Consider the following 25789-nt stretch of genomic DNA (forward strand, 5'->3'; position numbering starts at 1 on the left):
GGTAAATTCGAGGGGTATGATCCTCTTTAAGTCCACTCAACTGCTGACGATCCCGATCGAGCAGGTGGCGATTGGCGCGAGATCCTGGACTGCACATCAATGAAGGCAACACATAGTATATGGTGGCAACGTCAGCACCGAAAACTAACAACATCAAACCACACTGGTCAAACGGGAAGAATAAAGATAGGAGACTACAACTTTAAGACTGTTGATAATTTCTCCTATCTAGGACCCAAAATCAGAACCGATAACAGCTACGATGGTGAAATCCGCGCACAGTTATTGGCAGTCAACAGAGCCTATTTCAGCTTACAAAAAGTCCTCATGTATTCCTCGGGGACTTGAGTTCTTAGCAAGAAAAATTGCGAACTCTGGGCCGCGTTCGAGAGAAGAATCCTCCGAAGAATGTTTGGCCCCTATATAAGGATGGACGATTTCGTAGCCTACATAACGACGAAATCTATAAGCGATACCATGGCCGTGAGGTTGTGGATAAAATCCGGCTCAGTAGGTTATGGCGGGTCACTTCATCCGTATGGATGAGGATTATCTAGCCCGGAAAGTTTATAAGAGCAATATCTATGATAAAAAAAGAAGATGCGGCGGACCCTGCCTGAGATGGAGCGATGGCGTAGGTCAGGACGCCAAACAGCTTTTAGGGATATTAAATTTGTGGACCTCGGCGCAAAACCGGGATGTCTGCAGTGCCTTATTAAGGCAGGCCTAGACCGGATACCGGTTGTAGCGCCGTTGGTGGTAATTAAGTGACTTTCTTCTGTATTGTTCAGGCTGTGCTTCCGTGTAATTGGCTTCAAAGTAACTGTTATAACAGATATTCGCAAAAAAAATCACTTCTAAACCTGAACTCTGAGGTCTGCACTACATGAAGAGGCCAAGCCTGAATTTGTCAGGTTCAGGTTAATTCATTGCCGATAACTTTATGTAAATAGTAATGTTTCAGAACATACTTTAGTTACCTTTATCCCCTTTATCCCACTCTCACGTCCTAGCTACCGCTTTTTCTACTTCTCTCTGCCACATGCTTCCTCGATTATTAGTCGGTCATCCTTGGGTACTGGATGGTTTAGCGAGCAATTGCCGCGTTTTCTTAGTATGTGACCATTCCACTGCCATTTTCGCCTTCTTATAAATATGTCTACGAGTATCTGACGCGTGGGCCGACAGAGTTCTGGTTAAGAGTGATTCGGACTAGAGTACCCCTTTGGCGAAAATGAATATTCTCCGGTTTTTGACCATTAATTTCAAAATATTTTCGAGAAAACTTTTCGGCGTTACAAAGCCCTAAAAGGCATAATAATTCAAGGTGTCAAAGAACTTACCCTTTTTATGTTGAAGTCTGAAGAGTGCTTTTGAAAAAACTACCCCCCTACTCAGCACTCTAGCGGCATATGAAGTTGCATTTACAGTCTTGTGTTAGGAGAATACAGCGGAAAAACATCACCTCCGTAGCGGAGGGAAGATCTGTTTTATTTCTGTTTACGTAACCAGGAGCTCTTCGACATCTGTTACAGACAAAATTAGCCATTAGCCGTGCATCAAGACTGCAAGTAAGCTGCTTCAGCTCAGCGATTTTACGAGACATATCCAAATACTGGCCAAAGAACGTAGGAGATCAGCCTCTCTTAAAAAGTCGAACGGCTACTGGACGGAATTTTCTGGCGACACCTTGGAACTGCTGGTCCAGACGCACTTCTCCCTAACGAGGAGGAATGTTAGTCAGAAGCTCACTTGGAGGTTATTCAACTCACGTCATCCGTGAATATGGAATAACTACTAACCGAGGATAAAATCAGTTGAGCTAGAAACGGCGGTGGGCGGACCAGATGTCAATGGACACGTTGATTGAAAGGTGAATGAATGGCAATAAATGAATCGACAATGGAAATGTGGGACACCGGCATTATCGGTTACGCCATGAAAGGGAACCTATCACCGCTGAGACAATAAATACACTCCAGAAGACGCCATGGAAACAGGTAGGTGTGTGTTAGAAATCCACTTAAATCGCTCCTTATGTCAACACGTCTATGTTACAAATAAATCCACAAGACTTTTTATTGGGGTAATTAGGATAATTGAGCGGTCGCTAGATTATAACCGACATACTTTTGCTGCTTTCCTGGATGTAGGGAAAACATTAATCCACATTAGTGCAATAGATTTCAATGAAGCTGTAACCATAATGGGGCTGAAAGGATATCTTATACTGTCGTTATTATTATTATTATTGTTGACCTTAGTATATGCGTATGTCGGGAAGGTGAAGTCGGCCGCAGTTTCGAAACCGCGTCAAGTACAGAGTCGACGGGGAGGCGCAGACTCTCCCCATATACCTCCTCCGAAGGGTTAGCGCGAATTCCTCTTGGTGGTATGTGCGAAGGCCGAGAAGGACGAAAGGCAAGAATTACGACTACAACGGATCGTCTCGAGCCATTAAGGTGGCCTTCAACGTTCAATGCCAACTTTCTAGCATTCTATTGGACAATAGAATGGACTGCGTATGGTATGCAGAGGTCCTCGACGTTTAAAACCCAGGAGGTTGCCTAACTCTGGAGAAAAGAGTAGAATCCAATTGCATTCCCTGGTCAGTGATGATTACAACCGGAATACCAAAGCGAGGGATCCATTCTTGAGAGAGGGCCTGGGGGCATAATTGTGCAGAAATGCCAGTCATAAGTACTGGTTCAGGCCACCGCGTAAACCTGTCGATGATTGTGAAGCATTACTTGTAACCAGGCGAGTCTCACAAAGGGCCAATTATGTCGAAGTGGATGGTATAGTAGCGTTTGGTCAATCGAGGGAGTGCGCCTACTTCCTTTTTTACGTGCCTATTGATTTTACACCTCTGGCACGTGGCGTATTGTACGGCCCGAGAGCTTAAGTCCTGGTCCATGATGGCCGGAATTATTTTCCGGTGGTTAACCGGTTCGTAGTCCTGACGTCTGAGTGCGCTAGATCGTGTACTGTGTGGAACACTTTCATGCGATATTTAGCCGGGATAAATAGCCTAGCTCCCTTTCCCGAGGTTTCGCAGAATAAGTATGATTTTAAGCTGAAGATAGGAAACTTTTTGAACTTTTAAATACAAGTTCAAAAAGGATAGAAATATCCTTCCTATGCCTTCCAGATCTGAAGATCTGCGTTGTCCTTTTGAGCCTCGGTGATTGTCATATAATCGACCGCGGCGAGAACTGTTACCTCGTAGGCACGTAACAAAATGTCTGCAACGACTTTGTCTTTTCCAGACACCTGATGGATCCCAGATGTGAACTGGCTGAATAAGCTCAGCTGCCGAAGTTGGCGCTTTATCGGGCTTTTGTTTAAGCGTGTACGTAGGGGCTTGTGATCCATGAACACAGTGAATAGTCTGCCTTCAAGAGAGAAACGGAAGAATTTTTATTGAGTGGCTAGTAGCTGAGGATTGTAGGCGCTGTAGTTGCGTTAAACTGGGTTTAATCGCTTAGAAAAGAAACTCAACGGTTGCCAGGTTTGGCTCAACCGTAGATGAAGAGCAGCGCCCACCGCTGTGTCTGAGTCATCGGCAAACACGACTAAAGGTATATCTAACCTAGGAAATGGCAGAAATGTATCATCAACTAGCTATTGCTTGATAACGCAAACGCATGCAATCTCGCGAGAGTATTTCGTTTTAGACCGTGAGCGGCCTTGGGCAGTAAACGACGGCAGCAGTTTAGCATGCCCAAGAACAATCGAATATCTATCATTGTGGTAGACGGAGAAAAGTTTGTGATCGCTTCAACCTTATCTGGGTCCAGTTGAATTCCGTCAGGGATGATTATGTGGCCAAGAAGTTTCACCTGGATTCCGAAAGGTATGCAAAAAGTCGTTTTCGATATGTCTTCGAAACCTACAGGGCAGTTAGTGAGGTACTGGGCATACTCTTGGATGAGTGAAATTCTCAGGAATTGTTTAATCATTCAGACACCTGTAATCTGCGCGAGGCCTCCATTTGCCATTAGGCTTAGGCACCATGTGGAGCGGTGAGTACCACCAGCGATTGGAAGGTCTACATATACTTTCATTCATGAGACCTGCAAACTCTTTCTTTGCAACAGCTAGCTTCTGGGTTGATAGGGTGTGGCGCGGCAAGATTCGCAGCATTCGAAATTTATTTCGACCTTCTGGGTGTTTGTTGAATAAATGGGTAGAACCTAAAAAACATACTTTTTCATGTTTCTACATTGGTGACTCCGACGACTAGAGTTAAAATAAAAAGTGCAGTGATCTTATATTTCCATACGTTTAATCGACACCAAGCGCGAGTTTCAAAATGGCCACTGAATCCAAATCGCCAGAGACGCCGAAAACATCTCTTCAGAGTGATTTCCTGCCGCCGATAGCTAATCGACCAGCAGGCGTATTCGTGGAAGCGGCACGCATACAAAAATTTCCGTCATTTTATCGACCCGACCCGGCATTTTGGTTTGAGCAGGTAGAGGCTGCGTTCCACACTAACCACATCACGTCGGACGAAACAAGATTTAAGTACGTGATACAATTTGCCGAGCCGGAAATCCTTCCGCATGTGATCTCGATAGCACGCAATCCTCCGGCAACAAATAAGTACGAAGCCGTGAAGGAGAGGATATTGGCAGCATTTGCAGAGTCCGCCGAATCCAAGCTGCGACGATTTTTCCAAGGGAAGAATTTGGAAGGAAAGAGACCATCGCATTACCTGCAGGACTTGCGAAACACTGGCGGAGAGCAGGTAACTGACGCCATGCTAAAATCGTTGCTACTTGAGCAATTGCCCGAAAATATTCGAATGGTGTTAGCAATTTCTAACGAAGCAGACGTCGATAAATTGGCGAGAATGGCGGATTTAATGATCGAGATGCAACAACTGCCTTGCATTTCCACCGTTCAGAAGGCATCCACGGAAAATGATGTCTTGGAGCAAATATTGAGCCGAATTGACCGACTGGAAATCACGACACGCAACCGGTCCCGATCCAAACAACGGAACACCAGAAGGCAAAGATCAGGTTCACGGAATCGAGGGTTTTGCTTCTTTCATCAACGGTTTGGGAAACAAGCGCGTAATTGCCGACCGAAAATAATTCCGCGACTTCGGAAAACTAAATTCGTCGTCCCGAATTTCGGCGGTCGAGGACGACCCCTCTCACAGTAAACCCAGCCGATTATTAGTACTCGATCGGAAAAGCGGCATGCATTTACTGGTGGATACCGGTGCTGATATTTCAGTTTTGCCTAAAGACAAAAATCAGCACACGCCAATGCAATTTCAGCTTTATGCCGCCAATAATGCGCCGATCAAAACATATGGACATCGCATCATAACGCTCGACCTCGGCTTACGACGACCGTTTACCTGGAGGTTCGTTTTAGCGGATGTTCGACAACCAATAATCGGTGTCGATTTGCTGCATCATTATGGCTTATTAGTGGACTTACGCAGGAGGAAGATAATCGACGAAAAGATCAACTTATCCTGCATCGCAAAGCTCACCGGCACCATAACTTGTGGTATGACAACACTGAAGTCTAGCGAAAGTTATCATGACATTCTGAGAGATTTTTTCGACATCACAATTCCATCTGACGGAGCGAAAGTGATGGCTCATGATATCTACCACCATATCCTGACTAAAGGACCGCCTGCTTTTGACCGACCCAGACGATTAACGCCTGAAAGACTGCGCGAAGCAAAGGCCGAATTTGACTACATGCTACAACAGGGAGTTTGCCAACCATCGAGTAGCCCATGGGCGAGCCCGTTACACTTGGTACGGAAGAAAAACGGACAATGGAGACCATGTGGAGATTATCGGCGTTTGAACGCTATCACCGTCCCAGATAAGTACCCCATCGCTCACATTAGTGACTTTGCGCACAAACTGAGTGGATGCAAGGTATTTTCCACGATTGATCTGACGAGAGCATACCACCAGATTCCGGTAGCACCCGAGGACATTCCCAAAACAGCTGTCATTACTCCTTTTGGGCTTTTTGAGTTCCGAGTAATGACGTTCGCTCTACGTAATGCCGCACAAACTTTCCAGCGGTACATTGATCATGCACTCCGCGGATTGGACTTTTGCTATGCGTACATCGATGACATTCTTATCGCTTCTAAATCGAACGAGGAGCATCGGAAGCACTTATTGACGATATTTAATCGACTCCGTGAATACGGATTATCCATCAATGTCGATAAATGCAGCTTCGGAACATCTTCTACCGAATATTTAGGATATTTGGTGAGCGAAAATGGCATCAAGCCCCTTCCAGGACGAGTGGAAACCATTTTGAATTTCGGAAAACCGTCAACAATTGCCGATTTGCGACGATTTCTAGGAGCTGTTAATTTCTATAGAAAATCGTTACAGAATGCAGCCGAAATTCAAGTACCTCTCCACGAGTATCTCATTGGTGCAAGGAAACGGGATAAACGCAAAATCGAATGGAATCCGCGAGCAGATGTCTCATTTGAAAAGTGCAAACAGCAAATTGCCAACGCTGCGTTACTACGACATCCCATTGAGAATGCACCATTGGCCATCAAATCAGACCCATCGGACACGGCTATGGGAGCAGTTCTCGAACAGTGGAACAACGATGTTTGGGAACCGCTCGGGTTCTTTTCGAAGAAGTTCTCCGATACACAACGTAGGTACAGCACTTACTCCTTAACTCCAAGCAATCTACAGTGCAGTCAAGTTTTTTCGCTACATGGTCGAAGATCGTCAGTTATTAATCAAAACCGATCATAAGCCGATAACGTTTGCCTTCCAACAGAAAGCCGATAAAGCTAGTCCACGGCAATTAAGGCAACTGGACTATATCAACCAATTCTCGACTAATATCATATACGTCACTGGCGAGGAAAACGTTACAGCAGACGCCTTGTCCCGAATTAGTGCTGTTAAATTGCCGGTTGCCATAACGCCCGAAGAATTAGCTACAGCGCAACGAAACGATGAGGAACTCCAACATCTACTGCGTTCTGAAACGACCTTGGATTTGAAAAAGTTGCGAGTTGACGACAAGGATACAGTGTTGTACTGCGACGTGTCAACTTCCCAAATACGGCCGTATATCCCAATACTTCTCAGGAGGAGAATATTTGAGATTACTCACCGACTATCTCATCCAGGCGGACGCGTCACGAAGAAGCTGATTTGCCGAAAATATGTCTGGCCTAGTATGTCCAAGGACATTCTCGACTGACGAACATGTCTAGCGTGTCAACGAAGTACACGACATGCAAAACCATTGCATGGCCAAATCGATATGCCGGACACGAGTTTCAGTCACGTACACATCGATATTGTCGGACCGCTAACGCAATCACAAGGTCACTCGTATGTATTGACTATGATCGATAGATTTACGAGATGGCCTGAAGCGGTTCCGATACGATCAATTACGGCAGATGTTATCGCAGACGCATTCTACACCAACTGGATTTCACGATTTGGAGCACCTACTATATTAACATAGGACCAAGGATCCCAGTTCGAATCCTTGATCTTCCAGTCGCTGACGCACTTAGTGGGTTGCAAAAAGATTCGAAACACTGCATACCATCCTGCTTCTAACGGATTGATTGAGCGATGGCACCGATCGATGAAAGCAGCTATTATGTGCCACAACAACCGTGGATGGGTCGAAGTTTTGCCAACGGTTTTGCTCGGTCTTCGTACAAGCGTTAAGGAGGATATTGGCACAACAGCTGCTGAGCTAGTCTATGGGACAACGATTCGCATTCCTGGAGAGTTCTTTCTTGACGAGGAAATGCTTCCCGATTCGAAATTTTTCGTTGAGAAATTTCGTCACCATATGACGCAAGTTCGTGCAACGCCAATCTCTCGACATGATAGAAGGAAGGTGTTCGTCCACAAGGATCTTTCTACATGCTCACACGTGTTCGTGCGGATCGATCGAGTGAAGAAGCCGCTAGAGCATCCATACGAAGGACCATATAAGGTGTTAGAAAGACTTTCCGACAACCTTTTTAAAATGGAAATTTCAAGGCAAAGCAACAAATATCAGCGTCGAGCGACTAAAACCTGCCTATTTCGAAGCAACATCTGATCCAACGGAAGCAGCCCAACAACCAATAAGTTTGGCTCCCAAAACGTATGTAGGACCAAGAGCGAAACCAGCGAGTGAGAGGCGAGTAATATTCGATACGTCGTTTTCCAGCCGTTAACCGTCAAAACTACTCAGGAGGGAGCAGTGTAGCGACATGGTAATGACATGACATCAACAACATGGCAACGCCTTTCAACAGCTGATATGCTCAACAAAGTAACGTCACTATATGGATCGGCAAATATATAAATTCAACGCCATCCGACTCTTTTACATACTCTTTCTCTCGACCTTCTCGGTGTTTGTTGAATAAATGGGTAGAACCTAAAAAACATACTTTTTCATGTTTCTACACTACTTTTTGGAACTCGCCACGGGAGTGGAGGACTAGCGGTGAGAAAGTGCCGTTGGTTGGGACAGGAAAAGACCACATGGAAATAAGCCGGTCTCTTCTGTCCAGACCACCGGGCAGTTCACACAGCACGTTTTCCAATCAAACAATATTCATCAATATTCGAATGGAAGTATTCTTTCAATGTATAGCAGTTTTATAAAATTAAGTGCACTTAAAATTAATAATTAACTAAATACGGTTAAAAGTTTGTCTGAATTTAAATTGTGAAAAAAATGTCGAAAGTGAATTGAACTAATTACCGAAAAGTATAATTGTGCTCCTAAAACAGCTGCTTTGCAATTTTCAATTCTAATCACAGGTAAAACTTCATTTCAACGAAATTTTCCACATTAACAGAAAGCAAGAAAGAACAGACAACTAAAAGGGGATGTACCTTTGAGAAGATATGGGAGCCGGTAGTATTGATGTGATGGTGCCAAAATTTCAACTTCCGTGACAAACGGGGCAGAAATTGATACTTCCCTCCAAAGTAAAGAATATGGGGGCTGATCCTTGTGCAGGAATATACTAGAACAAAGCTTATTAGGATTCGAATAGCCGCAAGTGAAGGTGGTTATGGAGTTCGGCGGTTCTGTACGACGGGTGCCCTTAATATCCTTCTGCACCCCTCCTCTTGGACCCCAATATTACCATAAATATCAGAGTACTGCAAGATTTTGTGAATCCTACATCGCTTGGGGACTCAGGGGTTGGGTTGCGACGTTATGACGCAGCATTCTTTCTCGACGGATCAGAGATGATTTGGGGAGTCAGTGCGAGAGTATTTTTGGACATTGACAATATAACCTGGTCGTACGGTCTTGAGGAATACGTGAGTGCGCTTTAGGCAGAGGAACTTGTGACACTGGGAATCTGTTGGTAGCCGTGGCAAGAGTTGAGCCGCAAGAAAAACATAGTCGCTCTAATCGGTTGCCAAGCCACTATTAAGACTTTGTACTTATTACAACATATACTAAGCTGATGAGGCAGTGCAAAGATACATCGAACAGTCTGGTCGACAGGGTCAAGGTCACCCTATCCTCGGATCGTGATCATAGGAAACTGAGGAAAAGGAGCAAATCGATGGATTCGTCAGGCTGTGCTCTGTTCTTGATAGTCTCTCATTGTCTACGCGCCGTTGTCAACTGTGGAATCCACCCGCCGGTGTTAGGCAAAGGAGGGCTCCGTTGGGCGAAAATCAGGCAGAACTGAATAATTTAAGTACATCGTATCGATGTTGCCAGCCGGTGGTAAACTTCACAATGAAGTTGATTTACGTATTAAAGCCATTTAGATGAAATAGCAAACAACAATAACTTGATGCGATAGTGATGTAGGAACCTTTGAATGGCCAAGTTTACCATAGAAGAATTTGAGGAACCCCAACTAGATGAGCTGATCCGCAACCGAACGGGGCAAAAGAAGAGGGAAAAAGGGGAGGGTTGCATCATTACGGCAAAATACTGTATGAGTGTACTAACTTAGGAACTGTACGGCAAGAAGAAAGGAATTTAATTTTAAATTATACATTTTATCTAAGTTACGTGCAAAGGCTTTTTCGCAACGACCTTAATATGGTACCCATCCTCCCTGTGAGTTTAAGTTTCGGTCCAAGAATATACTCAAAGTCTTTCCTGCTTATTGTTAGGAGGGGCTAAAAAGGATAGAAATTTGTGGGCTTAGAACCTGCAAATTTTGAAATTTTACTGCTACCGAAACGTCAACAACGCCTTGGATAGGTACTGAGATCATGCCAAAGACCTTTGGTTATCGAAAACGGACTATCATTGTTTTCTGAAATGTGCGCACGCTCCTGGACACGGGCACGAGAGTCCCCAGATGGCTTGCCTTCTCCAACTCGAGCGACAATTGCAACAATATAAGCTGGACATTCTGGCCCCAAGCGAATTAACACAATAGGACTTGGGAAAACCTCCTCTTCCTACTGTGCATTTGTATTCTAGAAAGCCAAGCATCTGGGATCTGGGAGCCGGTTTCCGACAGACTTCTAACTGCAAGGTTCCGCCATAGATAAAAGAGCATAACAATTGTACAATTCTATGCACCAACAGAGACTTCCGATATAGTTAAGAAGGATGTTTTCTACAAGGAGTTACTCGCAGTTCAAGGGGGTTTGCGTAAGGTGACATTGTAATCAGATTGTCAAGGTGGGTTCTACTCGGGCATGGGGATGCACAGTTGTGGCAAATGTAACGGTAATGGTGGAAAGTTTTTGGGTTTTTGTAGGTAGCAGTAGTTAGTTAGTTCCGCAGTTCGAAAGGGCGTTTATGACCCAAAATTGCAGTCGGAATAATACTGCATATTATTCCCAGGGATTTAGTAATCACTGTTAAATTTTCATTGTTCTTACAGAAACAAATTTTCGGAATCAACTTCCAAGTGTTTCATTGACAAAACAAAGACTGTGTAGTGTCATGAAGGAAATTTTGTAAAAGATTTATCGAATTCTAGGAATCAGGTAGCCATCTAGAATAGTCCCCAAATAGTAGTCGGGCACTGTAACTAATTAGCTCGTTCTCTGGTCGAAGATATTTCCGGTGAAGGTCTACATATCTGGACAGTTGCTAGCCCCCTCTAGACTAGTACAAACGCCTAGCCATAGGGAGGCAAAACACAGTAGTAAGTGAGAAGAAGGAGCGGCGACCCAGAGAAGACCGAAGGGCGTGGCAGCGGCTGGAGAGGCGGAAGCTGTATATACTCCGGGAGAACACGACGAGCTCGGAAATTAAACAGCAAATCGGGTGGAACCTTCGAGAACTGAAGCGGAAACAGATTAAAAAGCGGATCGACGAGCCCGATCCAGCAGCCAACCTGTCGGGGCATTAGGACGGAACTGGTGCCGAGGGGGCAGAGGAGCAGTACGTGACGCCTTTGGATCACGAAATAGACGTAGAGTCCAGCTGAAATAAAAAAGAATAAAGAAAGGAAAAAAATGATACATATACTTTTCTTTTAGTTTAGTCTGAGAGCAGTGACAGTACGGGGTCAAACTCAGATGAAACTGGGAGCTATCCGTACGAGTATACAAACTAGAAAAGCTAGCGAAACCATAAAAAAACGACTCCAATTTGGAAAAGAGGTCCCAAGGTGCATGGTGGTAGCCCCTTTTTAACCGCTTTCTGATTGAAGACCACTTTTGTCCGTCCCCATGTCCTTTATTTGGGCCCCAGAGACTGTACTGCTCCTTACTGACCTCAAGAAATGGAATAGAATGATTTCTTAGTCCCTTTAGAATAGTAGATATCAGTCGCTGCCAAAAATGTCTGTTTAGTATTCTCCAGGCATGCGGAGGTCTACTGTTGGAGTGTCAGACAGAATGACGCTGTCTTGCATTTATAATAGAAATTTGCCAATCTGGATATCCACTCTATGCCTCTTTTCGACTTCAAGAGTCGGCTCTGATTGGGTGTCCTAAGAAGTTCTGGTATATCTATTGCTAGTAGTGTTGCCTCCTGACTTCACCAAGAAAATATGCTTGTGGAAAAGCATGGTGATGTTTTCGTAGGTGAGGTTGTCAATGTGTTTCTCTCCATTTATCTATATAAAAGCCTTTTCGTTCAGAATGATTAGGGAATTTAGAACTTTCAATTAACCGAATCTATGGCTATTACTTTATCTGGTTTTTCCATATATGAGAAGAAATTATTTATTATAAAATATTATCAGCAGTTGCTCAACTTGATGCTATTTAGAGTTTTATTGCCTCCTTTTATTTGCTTTGGTTAAGCTATTTTAAAGTGAAAGGCTTAAACGAATGTGGCCCCAATTTTATTGTTGATTTATTTTTCTGTTTGTAATCCAAACTGATTGTTTCCTTTGTAAGAAGTTGCCTATAAACTGTGCTTTCATTAGTGTTTACATATCACAGAAAATGGGACCAGATTCATCATAATATGAAGGCTTATATTTGCTCAAGCTTTGTTGTGGTATTCCACCAATAAAAGATACCCCATAAAGACGCCTTTCTCTCACACATCACATGTGGTGGTGCTTTTACGATGATTTCCCATGAGGGTAATCAACTAATTTTCACTAAAGAAGATGAGCTTGCCGGGAACATGTTTTAGTTTGTTGATAATCTTTTTTAATTAATTTTGCATGTCGGGACATCTAAAAATAAAGGTGTCTATCATAGATCAACATCTTTTCTGACGGGAGAGTTATAGCTGGGATCTACTAGCACATATTATACGTATTAAGTATTTAATGAGTAAATTAGTGATAAAAGTAGAGGAGCTCGAATGAGAGCCGAATGAATGTTTACTACGTGACTACTTACGAGCTCACTGCAATTAGGTCACAGTTGATAATGAAAATTATGGAAAAATGATTACCAAATAACCTTGGTATCCTGGAATGTCATAGATTATTTGGCTGGAACTTATTACAATAAAGAATGTTGATTCTATGAATATTTAATTCAAATTCCCAGCATTTACCAATTGGTTTTTCCACTTCGTTCACTCCAGAAACTTGAGCAAACTCAATACAATTTGTGCTAATTTTTCAACTTTAAAATTCAATTTGAAAAAGTTGCAGAATTTCACCTGAACCGATTTGTAAAACTCCCCTGAAAGCAGAGGATTCTATCACATTTATTGCATTAGAATCCTCCATACATATTAAAAGCACACGTGCCAATTTATTTGATTTCCATTTTCAATCACCACCACCACCCGCCCTATCTTTCACGCAATGTTCGCGTACATTTGCATTTTGGCAAATCGAATTTCATTTTCACACCTTAGGGGGTGGATTTTTTTTGCATTAATTCTCTACCCAAAAGAAGAGGATTCAAAAATTGATTTTGGAATTTTAAAGGTGATAAAATAGTTAATTGACCTTTGGTATCCAAGTTGTTCATTAGCAAACATTTGTTACAATTTTTGTTTTTCGGATTTTCAATTTAAGATTATCTAATCTGAATTAATGTATCTTCCAAGTATTTTCCGATAATTATCATAGAAGTAGGTTATCTCGTCTCGGAGGAAGTTTACATAATTTCGATTCTTTAAATATTTGATCTAGGAATGGAGGAAATGCAAATTTTATAAGACTTCTCTGATGATTTTGTAATTGGAATAGAAATAAACAGAAATTTGCAAAATTTAGTGCTTTTTCAAAAGTTAGTTAGGTGAATTATATTAAAACGTTCTTTGTGAGTTCTAGATGATAGCCGCCCTGAATTGATATTTTATTGCTTTGAGGTAAATCATCAATTGATTATTTTCAGTTACAAATGTTTTGGTTGTGGAATGATGACGGATTTAGGATAGATCTACTTTCATTGGGTCAGTGACTCCGAGGAATCAGTGATATTTTATAAATTCGCTATGACTGCCTCACAAATAAGCATTAAATCAGTAGTATCCGCAATTTAACAGGTATATTGATCTTTCGTCTAAATTTCTACCCAAAACCCGTCAGCCATAAAATCCCTGGCAACCCCAAATCCTTTTTACTACTTATACAATTGCATACTTTGAAAATTAAAATGATTAAGGACCTATTTCTAGTAAATACTGCATGCATAGCAGCATACAATCGGGTGCATTTCTACCTAACGGATCTATACAGGCAATAGAGAAGCATTCATCTACATAGCATTGCGAAAGTGCAGAATGCATGTTGGAGCCTTAGGTTGATATTGTTGCGCACTGAGAAGAGGGATATGGATCTTTGCTTCAGCTGATCGACTAATAAGCAGTTACATCCAACAAAGATTACCGCACAATTTGTTTGAGCTAATGATGCTGTTGCACGGGGTAAACTGTTTTGGGAAGATTATGTTTAGTTGGGGAACGACTCATCGCACAAACAAGTTGGCATCAGGTTGTGCTCAGATCTACTACATTTTTTCTTTCGATTTCGTCTAAGTTAATATAAAAGCGAGGAATATGATTTTGACGAGAAATTCAATATTCCTAAGGGCTGCTAGATTCCCAAGGGGGACGAAAGAAATGAACCAATCGTAACCTTTGTGATATTGAGATTTTTAGCGTTGGTTTTGACAGGTGTTATGTCTCTAGACTGACAGTGGGGAGCCTTCCGAGGAATTGATTTTGCAGCATATAACTCAACTAGAGGCTTATTAAAAGGATTAATGACTAGGAGACGACAAAATCGTTTCTCGGAATGAGGATTCGGAGAGCGATTTACTGAAAATGTCGTAACATTTTATGGCCATACCGGTGAATACTGAGTCGATCTGCTCAGAGCTTACTTTTGACGAAGCGTATCTAATGCTCAATGGCCCTGGCATGGAAGCCAGGGTTTAAACTTGTTTACCGTATGTCCATGAAAAATTGGCGAAAAAAACGAATAGTAATGCCTTTGCTGGTGCAATTAAAAGTCCTGATGATCCCGCTCAGAACCATCATGAACACACTTTGCTGCTACAGGCGCTATGTTGTGAAGCTTTTCGCCACTGATCCCAGGTTATTACCAAAACGATGCCATTACACCGTGGCAAAATCAAGATATAATGTTCCCAGAGATTTCCACAACAGGCATCACTTAGGAAAGCATCGCCCAAAATTGTTCTTTCATGTCCCAAAAGGAAGAACAAAAGTCCCCTGAGCCAGCCCACATTCGTCGTTCAGTTAAATGAATTATAAATGCACAAACACGGTATTCTCCCATGTATTTTCGATGAACTGATTCAACGAGGTACCAGTCCTTTATTATTGCATTTCATTAGAATTCAAGTTATTTTATAACGTTATTATTTTTATTATGATCTTCTTAGACGTTCGTAGGCAATATTTATTGACATTATTGACATTATTTGGTGTTCTACTTTTTTTGAGTTCGTCAGATGCCGATTTTTACCAAATACTAGCACTAGGTCCTAAGCAGTTAAGATCCGAAAATTGGTAGTAGGGGACCGGTGCTGGACTAGTGGGAAAATCCGTCAAGCACCCCAGCAATATCGAGCTCGTCTGGAGAATGGCATACTTCTGCATGGTTTCAACCACACTTGGTGAGAGGCCCAGGGCATCTAGGAAATTGTGAGGTATTTATATACCTGCAGCTAACAATATTATGTGAACTTGAGATTTTCTTTTTTTCTTCGATTTTCCGAGCTAATGACTCAAAATTCACCTTCTTCTCCATGTATTTCATTCAATGTTGCCATTACGGGGGGATAGCAACTTGAAAAATATACGCGGAGCAACGAGTCTTGCCAACTAACAGTACATCAGGCTTGTGTGATATATAGCGATCAGTTAAAACTTCCAGGTCCCAATACATGCTTGAAGCTGAACTATCAAGTACTGCCTGCAGTTTATGTCGAAAAACCAGACATAGTCCCGTGATCAGCCCAAGCTTGTAAGCAGGGTTTTGACGGATCACACTATATACAGCATTATTCCTGTCCGTGTGTTGTGTGGATGCCATAACAGTGCAGGTGGAAACAAGGTGGTCCAACGTTTCGAATGTAGCGAGTCGTCCTGAGGGTGATGTTGAGCCACAATGTCAATCACGTCTCCACCCTCATCCCACGAAGCAAGCTCATCCACTTCAGGGCAGAATTTGGATCATGCTAGGCAACTAACTGACATCCTGTCCCGAAATAAGGTTAATGCACCAGGTATGATCGAAATCCCGCTTGGAGATATTTATAGCCAAATAGGAACGGAGTCCGTATGCAAGAGATATACAAGATAACTAGCAGGTGCCTGAGGAAATAGTAAATGGAAGTACCCGGTTTGCGAGAAAGACGTACTTCACGTTGGTCGGTATTTGTAATGGCTAAAATGTGATTGCGCTGGTGATAAGATCATCCTGACTAGCCGGAGATGACCAACAGAGAAGAGCTATCCCAAATCCTAAAACAAATTACGAAATTGACCGTGAAGGATTCTACGAAAATTCACGTGTACTGTCCGACCCGTGAGTCTGCACCGAATCCTGGAAAGTAAACTAAACAAGGAGATTCACACGAGCCTAATGAAATAAACAATACGCGAACTAAACCTGGACAGAAAAAAAAAGAATAGACGGTAAACTTGCGTTGAACTTTTTGAAGGGCAAGACAATTACAGATACGAGAAGCAGACCAGATCATGGAGTAATACTCGAAGTTTGAACACAATTGAAATCAGAAGGGGAGCGGCATATGAAACTTTCGATTGTTGAAGTACGATTGGTGACAGCGAGCTATTAGTTGCCGAAGAGGAGATTATCGCCAAAGGTAACGCTGAAGTATTGATAAAGGGTGTTCGCCAAGAGAGTAAGCAAATAGAGTGGGTGGGAGTTTAAGCGGGCAACATTTAGGATACTATTAGCTGATATTCAGTGCTAATTCAATAACAAAGTACCAGTGAGTCCCAATTTCTAAGTTCGATTGTAAAGAAATACAGTCCACTGGGAATGATATAGGGAAAAAAGTTTAAGGCCGTTGAAGTAAAGTCGTAGACGTCTAAAGGGTAGTATAAGTCCCTGGGAAAAACGTGGATTGGTATCCAAGATGGAGGATAAAACCTGGAAAATGCCTGGTGAACCAGCACCAGTAGCTCTACTACCAAACCCTATCTCCACCTCCACGTGGTCATCATTGGGAGTTCCTTCATAATGAAAAACTGCACACGCAGAAGGCTAAAGGCGAGTTACCCGCCCCTAAAAACGGGACAAATTGTACCAACTGATCTTCCAGGTTGAGGGTTGTCAACCCTACTCGGAAAACCGACGTTATGTGGCCAGAAGGGGAGACTCAGACAGGATGGACTTTACAACGGCGAATCCGGCAACGAAAACGGAATAACGATTTGCGCATTTTCTCATGGAAGGTGCACTCCCTGTACAGATCACATTAATGAAGGCAAGACAAAGTACATGGTGGCAACGTCAGCGCCAAAAACACAATGAACAAACAAGATCGAATCGCACTGGTCAAACAGGAAGAGTGAAGATAGGAGACTACAACTTTGAGACCGTTGAAAAATTTTCCAATCTAGGTTCGAAAATCACAACCGATAACAGCTACGACGAAGAAATCCGCGCACCGTTGTTGGCTGCCAACAGAGCCTGTTTCAGCTAACAAAGACGGTTCCGCTCGAAATGTCTCACCATAAGGTCAAAGCTCTTACTGTACAAGACAATGATTTTGCCAGTCTTCATATATTCCTCGGAGACTTGGGTTCTTAGCAAGAAAAATTGTGAACTCTTGGCCGCGTTCGAGAGAAGAATCCTCCGAAGAATTTTTGGCCCCTACTTGAGGATGAACGATTCCGCAGCCTATATAATGACGAAATCTATGAGCGATACCACGACCGTCAAGTTGTGGATAAAATCCGGCTTAATAGGCTGCAGTGGACGGTTCACTTAATCCGTACAGATGAGGATGATCCAGTTCAGAAAGGCTATAAGGGCAATATCTATGGTAGAAAAAGATGACGAGGCAGACCCTGCCTGACATGGAGCGATGGCGTAGGTCAGGACGCCAGACAGCTTTTAGGGATATCGAATTGATGGACCTTAGCACAAAACCGGGATGTCTGGAGTTCCCTTATTAAGGCAGGCCTAGACCGGATACTGGTTGTTGCGCCGTTGATGATGATGATGAAACAACGTTACTTCAGAAAAAAAATATTCATTTTTCCTTTCTATCAGTTCCATATAAAATAATTTATGGATTTAAACTGCATTGGGTAACAGCACAGGAACTTGGGGAAAGAAGGGATGTAACAACGAATCAGAGTAGATAGAATGGTCTAAAAAGTGTCGGCGGCTAGGTTACACTGTACGTTGGGTTTGTCAATATTTGCAGTCGCCATTGAAAATTTCTGCCATTTTTACATTAAAATGATTCCCTCACTGGCTCTTAACAGATCAGACTTTTGTTCCACTTTTGGAAGAAAGCTTTCACAATTGCCAAAAAAGCATTTGGGGTATATTTTTTATATTCTTCTTCAATTATTCTTGAAATAAATGGGCCTAGCGAGCACCATTTAGATCGGATTATCTTTGCATGGTAAATATATATCCTAACACTCAATGTTTCAGATAAATATGTTCTTTTTTACGACTAAAAAGAAATGGCACAAAATTAAAAAGAGAAATTAGGCAGATAGGCTTACAGGGTGAAGGAGCGTCAGCTAGGAACATGGAAACAATCCCAGCATCCCAATTTCAAAGTGTTACTTTTGGCGAGTTTTAGGGAGATATGGGGAAGTGAGCGAAGGTTAGTATGTACATATAATATGTATTTCAGAGGGGTTGGCTGCACATACAACGACCAAATCTTCTTTTCAGGTCCACGATGGCTAGCCCTCAAAAATGCAAAGTAGAAGATGAAATAGGACGAACAGCAAGTTCTTTGTACCGTAAAGCAGAGATAACCCAATTGGTTCTCCAGGTTGGCGCTGGGCGATAGGCTAACTCTGTTCTCTGTTCACCTTATAATAATAACTTGAAACCCGATACTGAGCCTTAAGTCGGATCCTAAATACAAAGACTACTACGGAACTCGAAAAAAACTATGATCTTGTAGTCTGCGCTTCTTGTTCAGAACCATCGCCCCGGGAAAAAAAAATATTAGCAAGCAAGATATCTGACTCTCGAAAGCACACTGTAGCTACATAACTTTTACCGGTCACGAGAGTTTCACAGACTTGAATGAAGCCAATCAATTAACAAATTGATGGTCTTCGGGTGACACTAAATTTTTCAACTTTGGATGCCTCAGTGCAGGACGAATTCTATATTTGTCGTCAGTCAGTATTTGATTCATTGCCTTTGAGTGACGTAAAGAGCTCGTCTATCGTGAAAATACTGGGGCCCAAAACTTTCACATCATAATTAGCGAGAACGGAAGCTAATTTATAGATATGTCAGGCAATCTCCTCGACTTGTTTTCCTCACCGCAGGATTTACAAGGGAATACGGACCTAATAAGATGGGACGTTGTTCAACCAGATTGATTACACCCACATTGAGAATAAGGCGTATTTCGCATCCTTAATAGTCGTCTATGCCGCGGCGAATATTGAGACAGTAACGACAACTTCGGCATATCCGCGGCGGGAAGCAAATAGTGGTAGCAGCAGGCTAACTTCCGCTATTAGGACCGATATTGAAAAGTTGCAGAATGAAAAGATGGTATCTAAATATATCGGAGCGTTGCAGAAACAAACCCTGTACACCGTGAGCCGAAACCAAGAACCCATAATCAAAACGGCTGCAGAGAAAACCATCATGCAGGAACCTTGAAGCCAAACGGAATGACGAAGAGAGGCAGCAGACCATCGTTTTGAAATAATATCAAGACTGACCCACAATAGTCAAACAAGGCAGATATATAGAAATAAGATGTACCGCTAGCAAGATCTGCAGAAAAAAGCAAGGGAAGCATATAAATGACGAAATCTGTAGATTGAATGATAAGGCATAATTTAAGATCTGCTCATAGCTTGACCAAAAAAATGACAGCAGGATCCAAACCAGGACTATATTTTGCAAACACAGAATCCTATTGGATGGAGCAGATAAAAAATTGGTAGGCCTCAATGCTATAACCCAGTCTCTGTATAATAAAGGAGGTGCCTTTCCCACTACAAGTATACATGCCAAGAAGGCAATAATTCACTGATAACGCTGAGGAATAACAAAATACCGAAGTATGGGGATGGTGACCAAGTTCTACGGGCTTATAAATATTACTGGGTGGGATGGAACTGTGTTGGAAGACTTCAACAAATCGCCATTTGCCCTATTTATGAAGAGGGTGACAAATTCTGCCGCGAAAACTAAAAAAGGGTATTGTTGTTGTGAACAAAGTGCTGTCAAAAATAATCGAAAGGAAGCTTTCCAAAAAAATACTTTGGTCGAATACTGGGCGATTTCAACGTGGGAAGTGAACGATCAGTCAAATATTCTTAGTGGAGTAGATATTGGAGAAGTATTAGAAATATAATGTTTCTACACAGACTCCCCGAAAATAATCTACCACGTAATGAAAATTCTAAAGAACAGAAATGTTGGCAGGAAAACAAAGTTCACAATATATAAAACTTTGCTTTGGGTGGTCCTGCATTACGGTTGTGAGACGTGGACGATGATCCATGCCGGAGAACTAAAAATAGGCTTAAAGACAGTTTTATATCAGGCCCGCCACTACTCATCAGCCGCTGCCTCATCTCTGGCACCAGCGTGCCCGAAGCGTTCACAGATGTTATACGCTCCTTTTTATATTAGGTTGTTGCAAATGAAATGGCCGTTTTGGTACTAAAATTTGAAATGCTTAAAAAAGTAGTAGTCGGTTGGCGAAAGGTCCAGTGAATATGGTGGATGAGGCAGAGTCTCATACTGCAATTCGTTCAACTTTTGAACCGTTGTTCTGGATACATGAGGTAGTGCATTGTCGTGAAGGAGTATCACACCATCTCTGTTGACCAATCTCGGCCGTTGAATACTCAATTTTTGGTGCATTTCCTCGAGCTGGGCACAATATTTCTGTGCATTTATCATTTCTCCAGGTGCCAAAAAAGAATAGCGGATAACTCCAGGTGTAGACCACCAAACAGTCACCATTACCTTCTTTGGATGGAGGCTCGGTTTCGGCATATGCTGATCGGCGACGATTGTCGTATAATACCCACTTTTCATCACATGTCACTATTCTGTGCAAAAAGAGGTTGCTTGTGTTGCGGGAGAGTAAAGAACTGCCATTCGAAGCGCCATGTTTTGCTCCGCAAGGGCTTGCAGTACTCATTTGTCGAGCTTTTTCACCTTTCGAAGTTGTTGCAAATGCCGGAAAACTGTCGAATAGTGTATGCCCAGTTTCTCTGCAATGTCTCTCACAGACTGACGTGTGTCGGATTCGCCTAGCACACGCAGCTCGTCGTTATCAATCGATAGTCCTGGATGTCCATGTGGCTCACTTTGAAGGTTTTCGTCGCCTGATCGGAATTTTTCGAACCACCGCCGTGTGGTTCGTTCGCTTACCGTATCAGCTCCAAATGCGCTGTTAATGTTCCTGGGCGCCTCCGCTGCTTTATGACCGAGTTTGAACTCATATAGGAAAAGGATACGTTTTTGGCTCTTTTCGATCCTTTTTTCCTTTTCATTCACTGTAATCACAACGATGGTCAAAACTGAAATGACTCCTTGATTAAATGTAGAAGTATTTATACTTCATTATCCGACACTAACAGCGCCAACTGATAGTGGTTTGATACAGCAAAATCATAACTAACTTCACTTGATTGCCGAATCGGCCATTTCATATGCAACAACCTAATAATTCGCAAAACACAACATGAGTGCGATCTAACGTAAATCCGCCCACACTTCAGACCAAAGTTTGGTCGGAGCTAGACAATTTTCGTTTAGGGATTGAGGAATCCTAAGTCCGTCTCCTCTTGAAGGCGGACCGCACCAAATAGAGAGCAACTTACTCTCACTCTTAACACTGCTTCACACCCGGACGTTCGTTGCGTTTTGTTAATTATACGAACCGCTTCGACCAGGCTCCCTCCGGAGCAGAGGTGAGCCAGCATCTGATGAGTTGCCTCTGCCCTGGTAAGACGCCCTAAGCCGTCTTCGTTCCTCTTTTAATTTTTGATCTTTTAGTGTTAAGCCCAAAGAATGGTAGCAAGTTGCTCTCTATTTGGTCCCTTTCGATATCAAGTGGATGCAGACTTAAGACTCCTCAACAGATGTTTTCAAGCGTTGGGTCCTCAGGGGAATATTCGACCCAATGAGGGTAGACAGCGAATGGTGAATGAGCCTGTGCCGTTCGTAATAATGATCCTAGTAGATGTGGAGTGCAAAAAATTGTGGTTATTTGCAAAAATATTTTTTGGTTTCGGATCGTTCTGATAGAATCTTCTGAAACCTAAAATCTTTTTAGTTGAAGATTTGAATTATTCTACGCGATGCTATGAAGGGACGAGATTGAACGACAATGAATACTAATTCTGGACCATTGAAACATTGCTTTAGAATACCGCAGTTTTGAGTACTGAATCTTAATTAAACAGCTGGAGATGAGATACAATGATGATCTTTAGAATGTCATTGAATGATGCAGTCTATGTTTGTTCTTTATAATTTTATCTTAATTCAATTTGACCGAGGATGTTCTCCTATTTACATATAAAAAACCACACGCTAATAAAAAAGTCTCTCTATTCCAAAAAAAAATCTTCCTCCTTTCCAATATCCTTCTTTTATTGAAAACTGTGACAATAAAAGCACCGAGAAAAAAGGATACAAGCATAAGCAGACGATCTTACAGTAGATTTTATGCAAGGCAAACAGATACAGAACAGTTAAGCCAGAATATAAAAACACATCGAAAGCATAAAGGAGGAAATATATGGACTTATATTTACATAAGAAAGGATATACATGTATGATTCATACATACATTATGTATAGGATGGGTTTTACAAGAAAGTATTCTTCGAGAAGATTCTTTAGTTTGATGGTGGCTCAAAAGTTATTTCGAGAGTACACGAGCAACAAGCGTTGGAATCAAATAGCATCTGAAAAGTGTTAATCAGATTTTATTAGACACTGAATTAATATATTTACAATTTATTGAGTTTCTAATAGTTTTATGATTGGCATGGATAAGATACATCAGGGAGTGTTGAAGTAACTAATTTCACCGTAAAACCAGACAGATTTTATGTTCTTTATTGCAAATGTATCTTTTCTACCTTTTCTCAAAACATTCCCTAATTTATGAAACAAATTAAGATCCATCTAAAAGCGAAATATTTGCTCCACTTCTTATCTTTGCCAGTAAAATTTTACGAATGCTATTACTTGGTCAGATTTATGCATTTGGATATACTTTCTTGTAAAACACATCGTTCGCACAGAAGATACAGAAGCTGTAAATTGTGGAATATATGCATAAGGACGAGGCAAGGAATGTAATGTAAGCAAGAAAAATTATGTGATATTATTGGGAATATTTGCGTCTTTCTTTGTTTTATTTCTTTTTCAGTTATACAGCGTGAATAGATTGTAGATACATAGATTCAAAGCAATTACTATGCGAAATGGATAGCGGAATTTACCATCACTTCGAGCTTCTTTTAGGTTTTATGTCACGGAGAAACACAGCAGGATATCATGAATTCGTTGAATTTTTAAAACACTTTTAGTCCCAACTTCAAGTTAGGTGACACAGACACAAGGGGGCGATGCACTTCTTAAGGAATGGTAAAGATATTTATATTTGATGAATTTGGACTGAATCTTTTTTCAGCTAAGGACACGCACTATTAATATATTTATTCCTTGCAATAGTAACTGCAATATTGCCTTTCAGATAAATTTATTCATCCAATTCAGAGGCGTTTATTACAAAACATTTTATCTTTTATCCAAGTTCCGGGAATTTTCACAGAATAATTATGAAAATATTGAATTTTGGTTATTCCAACATGTAAATGAGGACTTTCAAGTGAATTCCTTTTAATTTATTTAATATGTTAATTCACACACTTCTGCCGCAAATTTCCGTGTGCGCTCATTTCGGGAATTTTTTTTTTCTTCACACATTTCCAAAGTGCCGACTGACGCGAATAAGTATTCGTACACTTTGATCTAAATATTATATTGCTCTGAATTTTCCAGGGGGAGTATCTAGCAGAAACGATAATACTTTCACGAAAAGCACATTGTTGCTATGTAGATTCGATTGCGAGAAGAAGTTGGAATATTTAAAAACGCACTGTTCAGAAAGTAGCTAAATAAATGAGTTTCCGATTTATATCTTCACCTTCTGTTTCAGCAAGTGGAAAATCAGTGAAATTACTGATGATTTTTAAAAATAAACTAAAACGCACGAATTCCGAACTTCTTCTCGACGATTTTCCTTGCGCGTTTCACATGAAACTGAGCAAATTTACGTGGGGTTTACCAATTCATATCCAGTTCGGTTGCCAGTACTGAACGCGGTCCAGAGAATGAAGAGAATTTTCCTTCAATTTTCCCAAGAGAAAGTTTTCCATGTACAATTTGCAAATAGTCATTTGGCGATGTTTTCGATGTTTTTCTCCAACGCGAAAAGCAGCATGCTGGGAACGATGTGGGGTAGTGGCGGCATCGTCTGGTCCTGTGGAGTTGGAAAAACGCTCAACACGATGTCGGAAAAATCATGTCAATATTTCCTGGGTGGCTGCTCTATGCGGGAACTATGTAGGTAACTATGTCGAGATGTGCAGGGGGAGGAGGCAACAACAGCTGCAGTAGCCGTCGTGTTTACGATTCTAAAATGAAAACAAGTGGTTGCTTTTTAGGTCGGAAATAAACATTAATTTTGGCGATGATATGTAGATTTTTTTGGAAATGTAATTTTCTTTACGATGGAAATTTTACGGTGTTTTACATTGAATTTTCTCCATTTGCCGCTTGATTGTATGAATACCTGGAGATCATCCAAAATCCGGATTTGCGTTGTTTATTTAACTTTTATTATGGCTTTCTAAATAATAAATCTATATTTATTTTACCTTCAATTTATGGCGCGGAACGAAAAGTTAGCCATAATTTGGGGATTTTCATTCTAAGCCAAACAGTATTATTTTGAAAATAAAGTGTGGAAGGTGGGCAAGCTAATAGGTTGATGAAAAGAAAATGAAAATTCAGTTTTCGTTCCCCACTCTAAAAAACTGAAATCAATTCGAATACTTTTCCTGGGGATACATCTTTATTCACGATTTTTTTTTTTTATAAAGAAATTTTTTATCTGTTCAATGCAGGCCAAGGTCCTCAAAAGACCCTGCTGCGCCAAGTACTCGAACTGAGTGGGATTAACACCCACTAACACGGCTCAACTTTCAATAGTGTATTACTTGAGGGATTAGCAGGCTTCCGTCAGTAATCCGTCTTGCTTCCCAGGCGGAATCTGCTCCTTGGACGTTCTCTTATATTACTGTTGTGGTGTTTCCTCCTCTAATTTTAGCATATCCTAAATTAAGTTGCTCTAGTTTACGGTGGTAACCAATGCTTTTCCTTAGATAGGAGACGGATACGTTTGGAATTAGGATCGAGTAAACTTATTTGCTTTCTGATACACAACTTGACACAACTTGAAGGAAAACCAGCGTCAACGGACTTTCTGAAGGCGAAACGTACGGAAAAATGGCAGCGTATTCCGAGTCCGCCTGTTGATTTTGACATTCTGGCAGTGGATAATCGAATTACACATAATTCATTTGCTCCACCGACTAGAACATTAGTCTACGGCGATCAGGAGCATTGCTTCGCCTAATGCAACTCACCACAATCTGTGGCGATCATTCCAGT

General features: G+C 41.7%; 1 protein-coding gene across 4 annotated transcripts in view; it reads right to left on the reverse strand.

The window, feature by feature from the left end:
- Positions 1-24356, reverse strand: part of LOC119653089 (inactive dipeptidyl peptidase 10) — a 179980-nt gene extending 155624 nt beyond the window's left edge. For 3 of the 4 annotated variants that reach the window (XM_038057592.1, XM_038057591.1, XM_038057589.1), the window contains exon 1: positions 23554-24356. Coding sequence is in view for 1 of the 4 variants with exons in the window: in XM_038057591.1 (XP_037913519.1) it covers positions 23554-23556 (3 nt within the window). In the remaining 3 variants the exon portion in view is untranslated. The remainder of the gene's footprint in view (positions 1-23553) is intronic. The other variant, XM_038057590.1, reaches the window with a different exon arrangement.
- Between the last annotated feature and the right edge of the window lie 1433 nt (positions 24357-25789).

Source organism: Hermetia illucens, chromosome 3, assembly GCF_905115235.1.
Source record: "Hermetia illucens chromosome 3, iHerIll2.2.curated.20191125, whole genome shotgun sequence".
Taxonomy (NCBI): domain Eukaryota; kingdom Metazoa; phylum Arthropoda; class Insecta; order Diptera; family Stratiomyidae; genus Hermetia; species Hermetia illucens.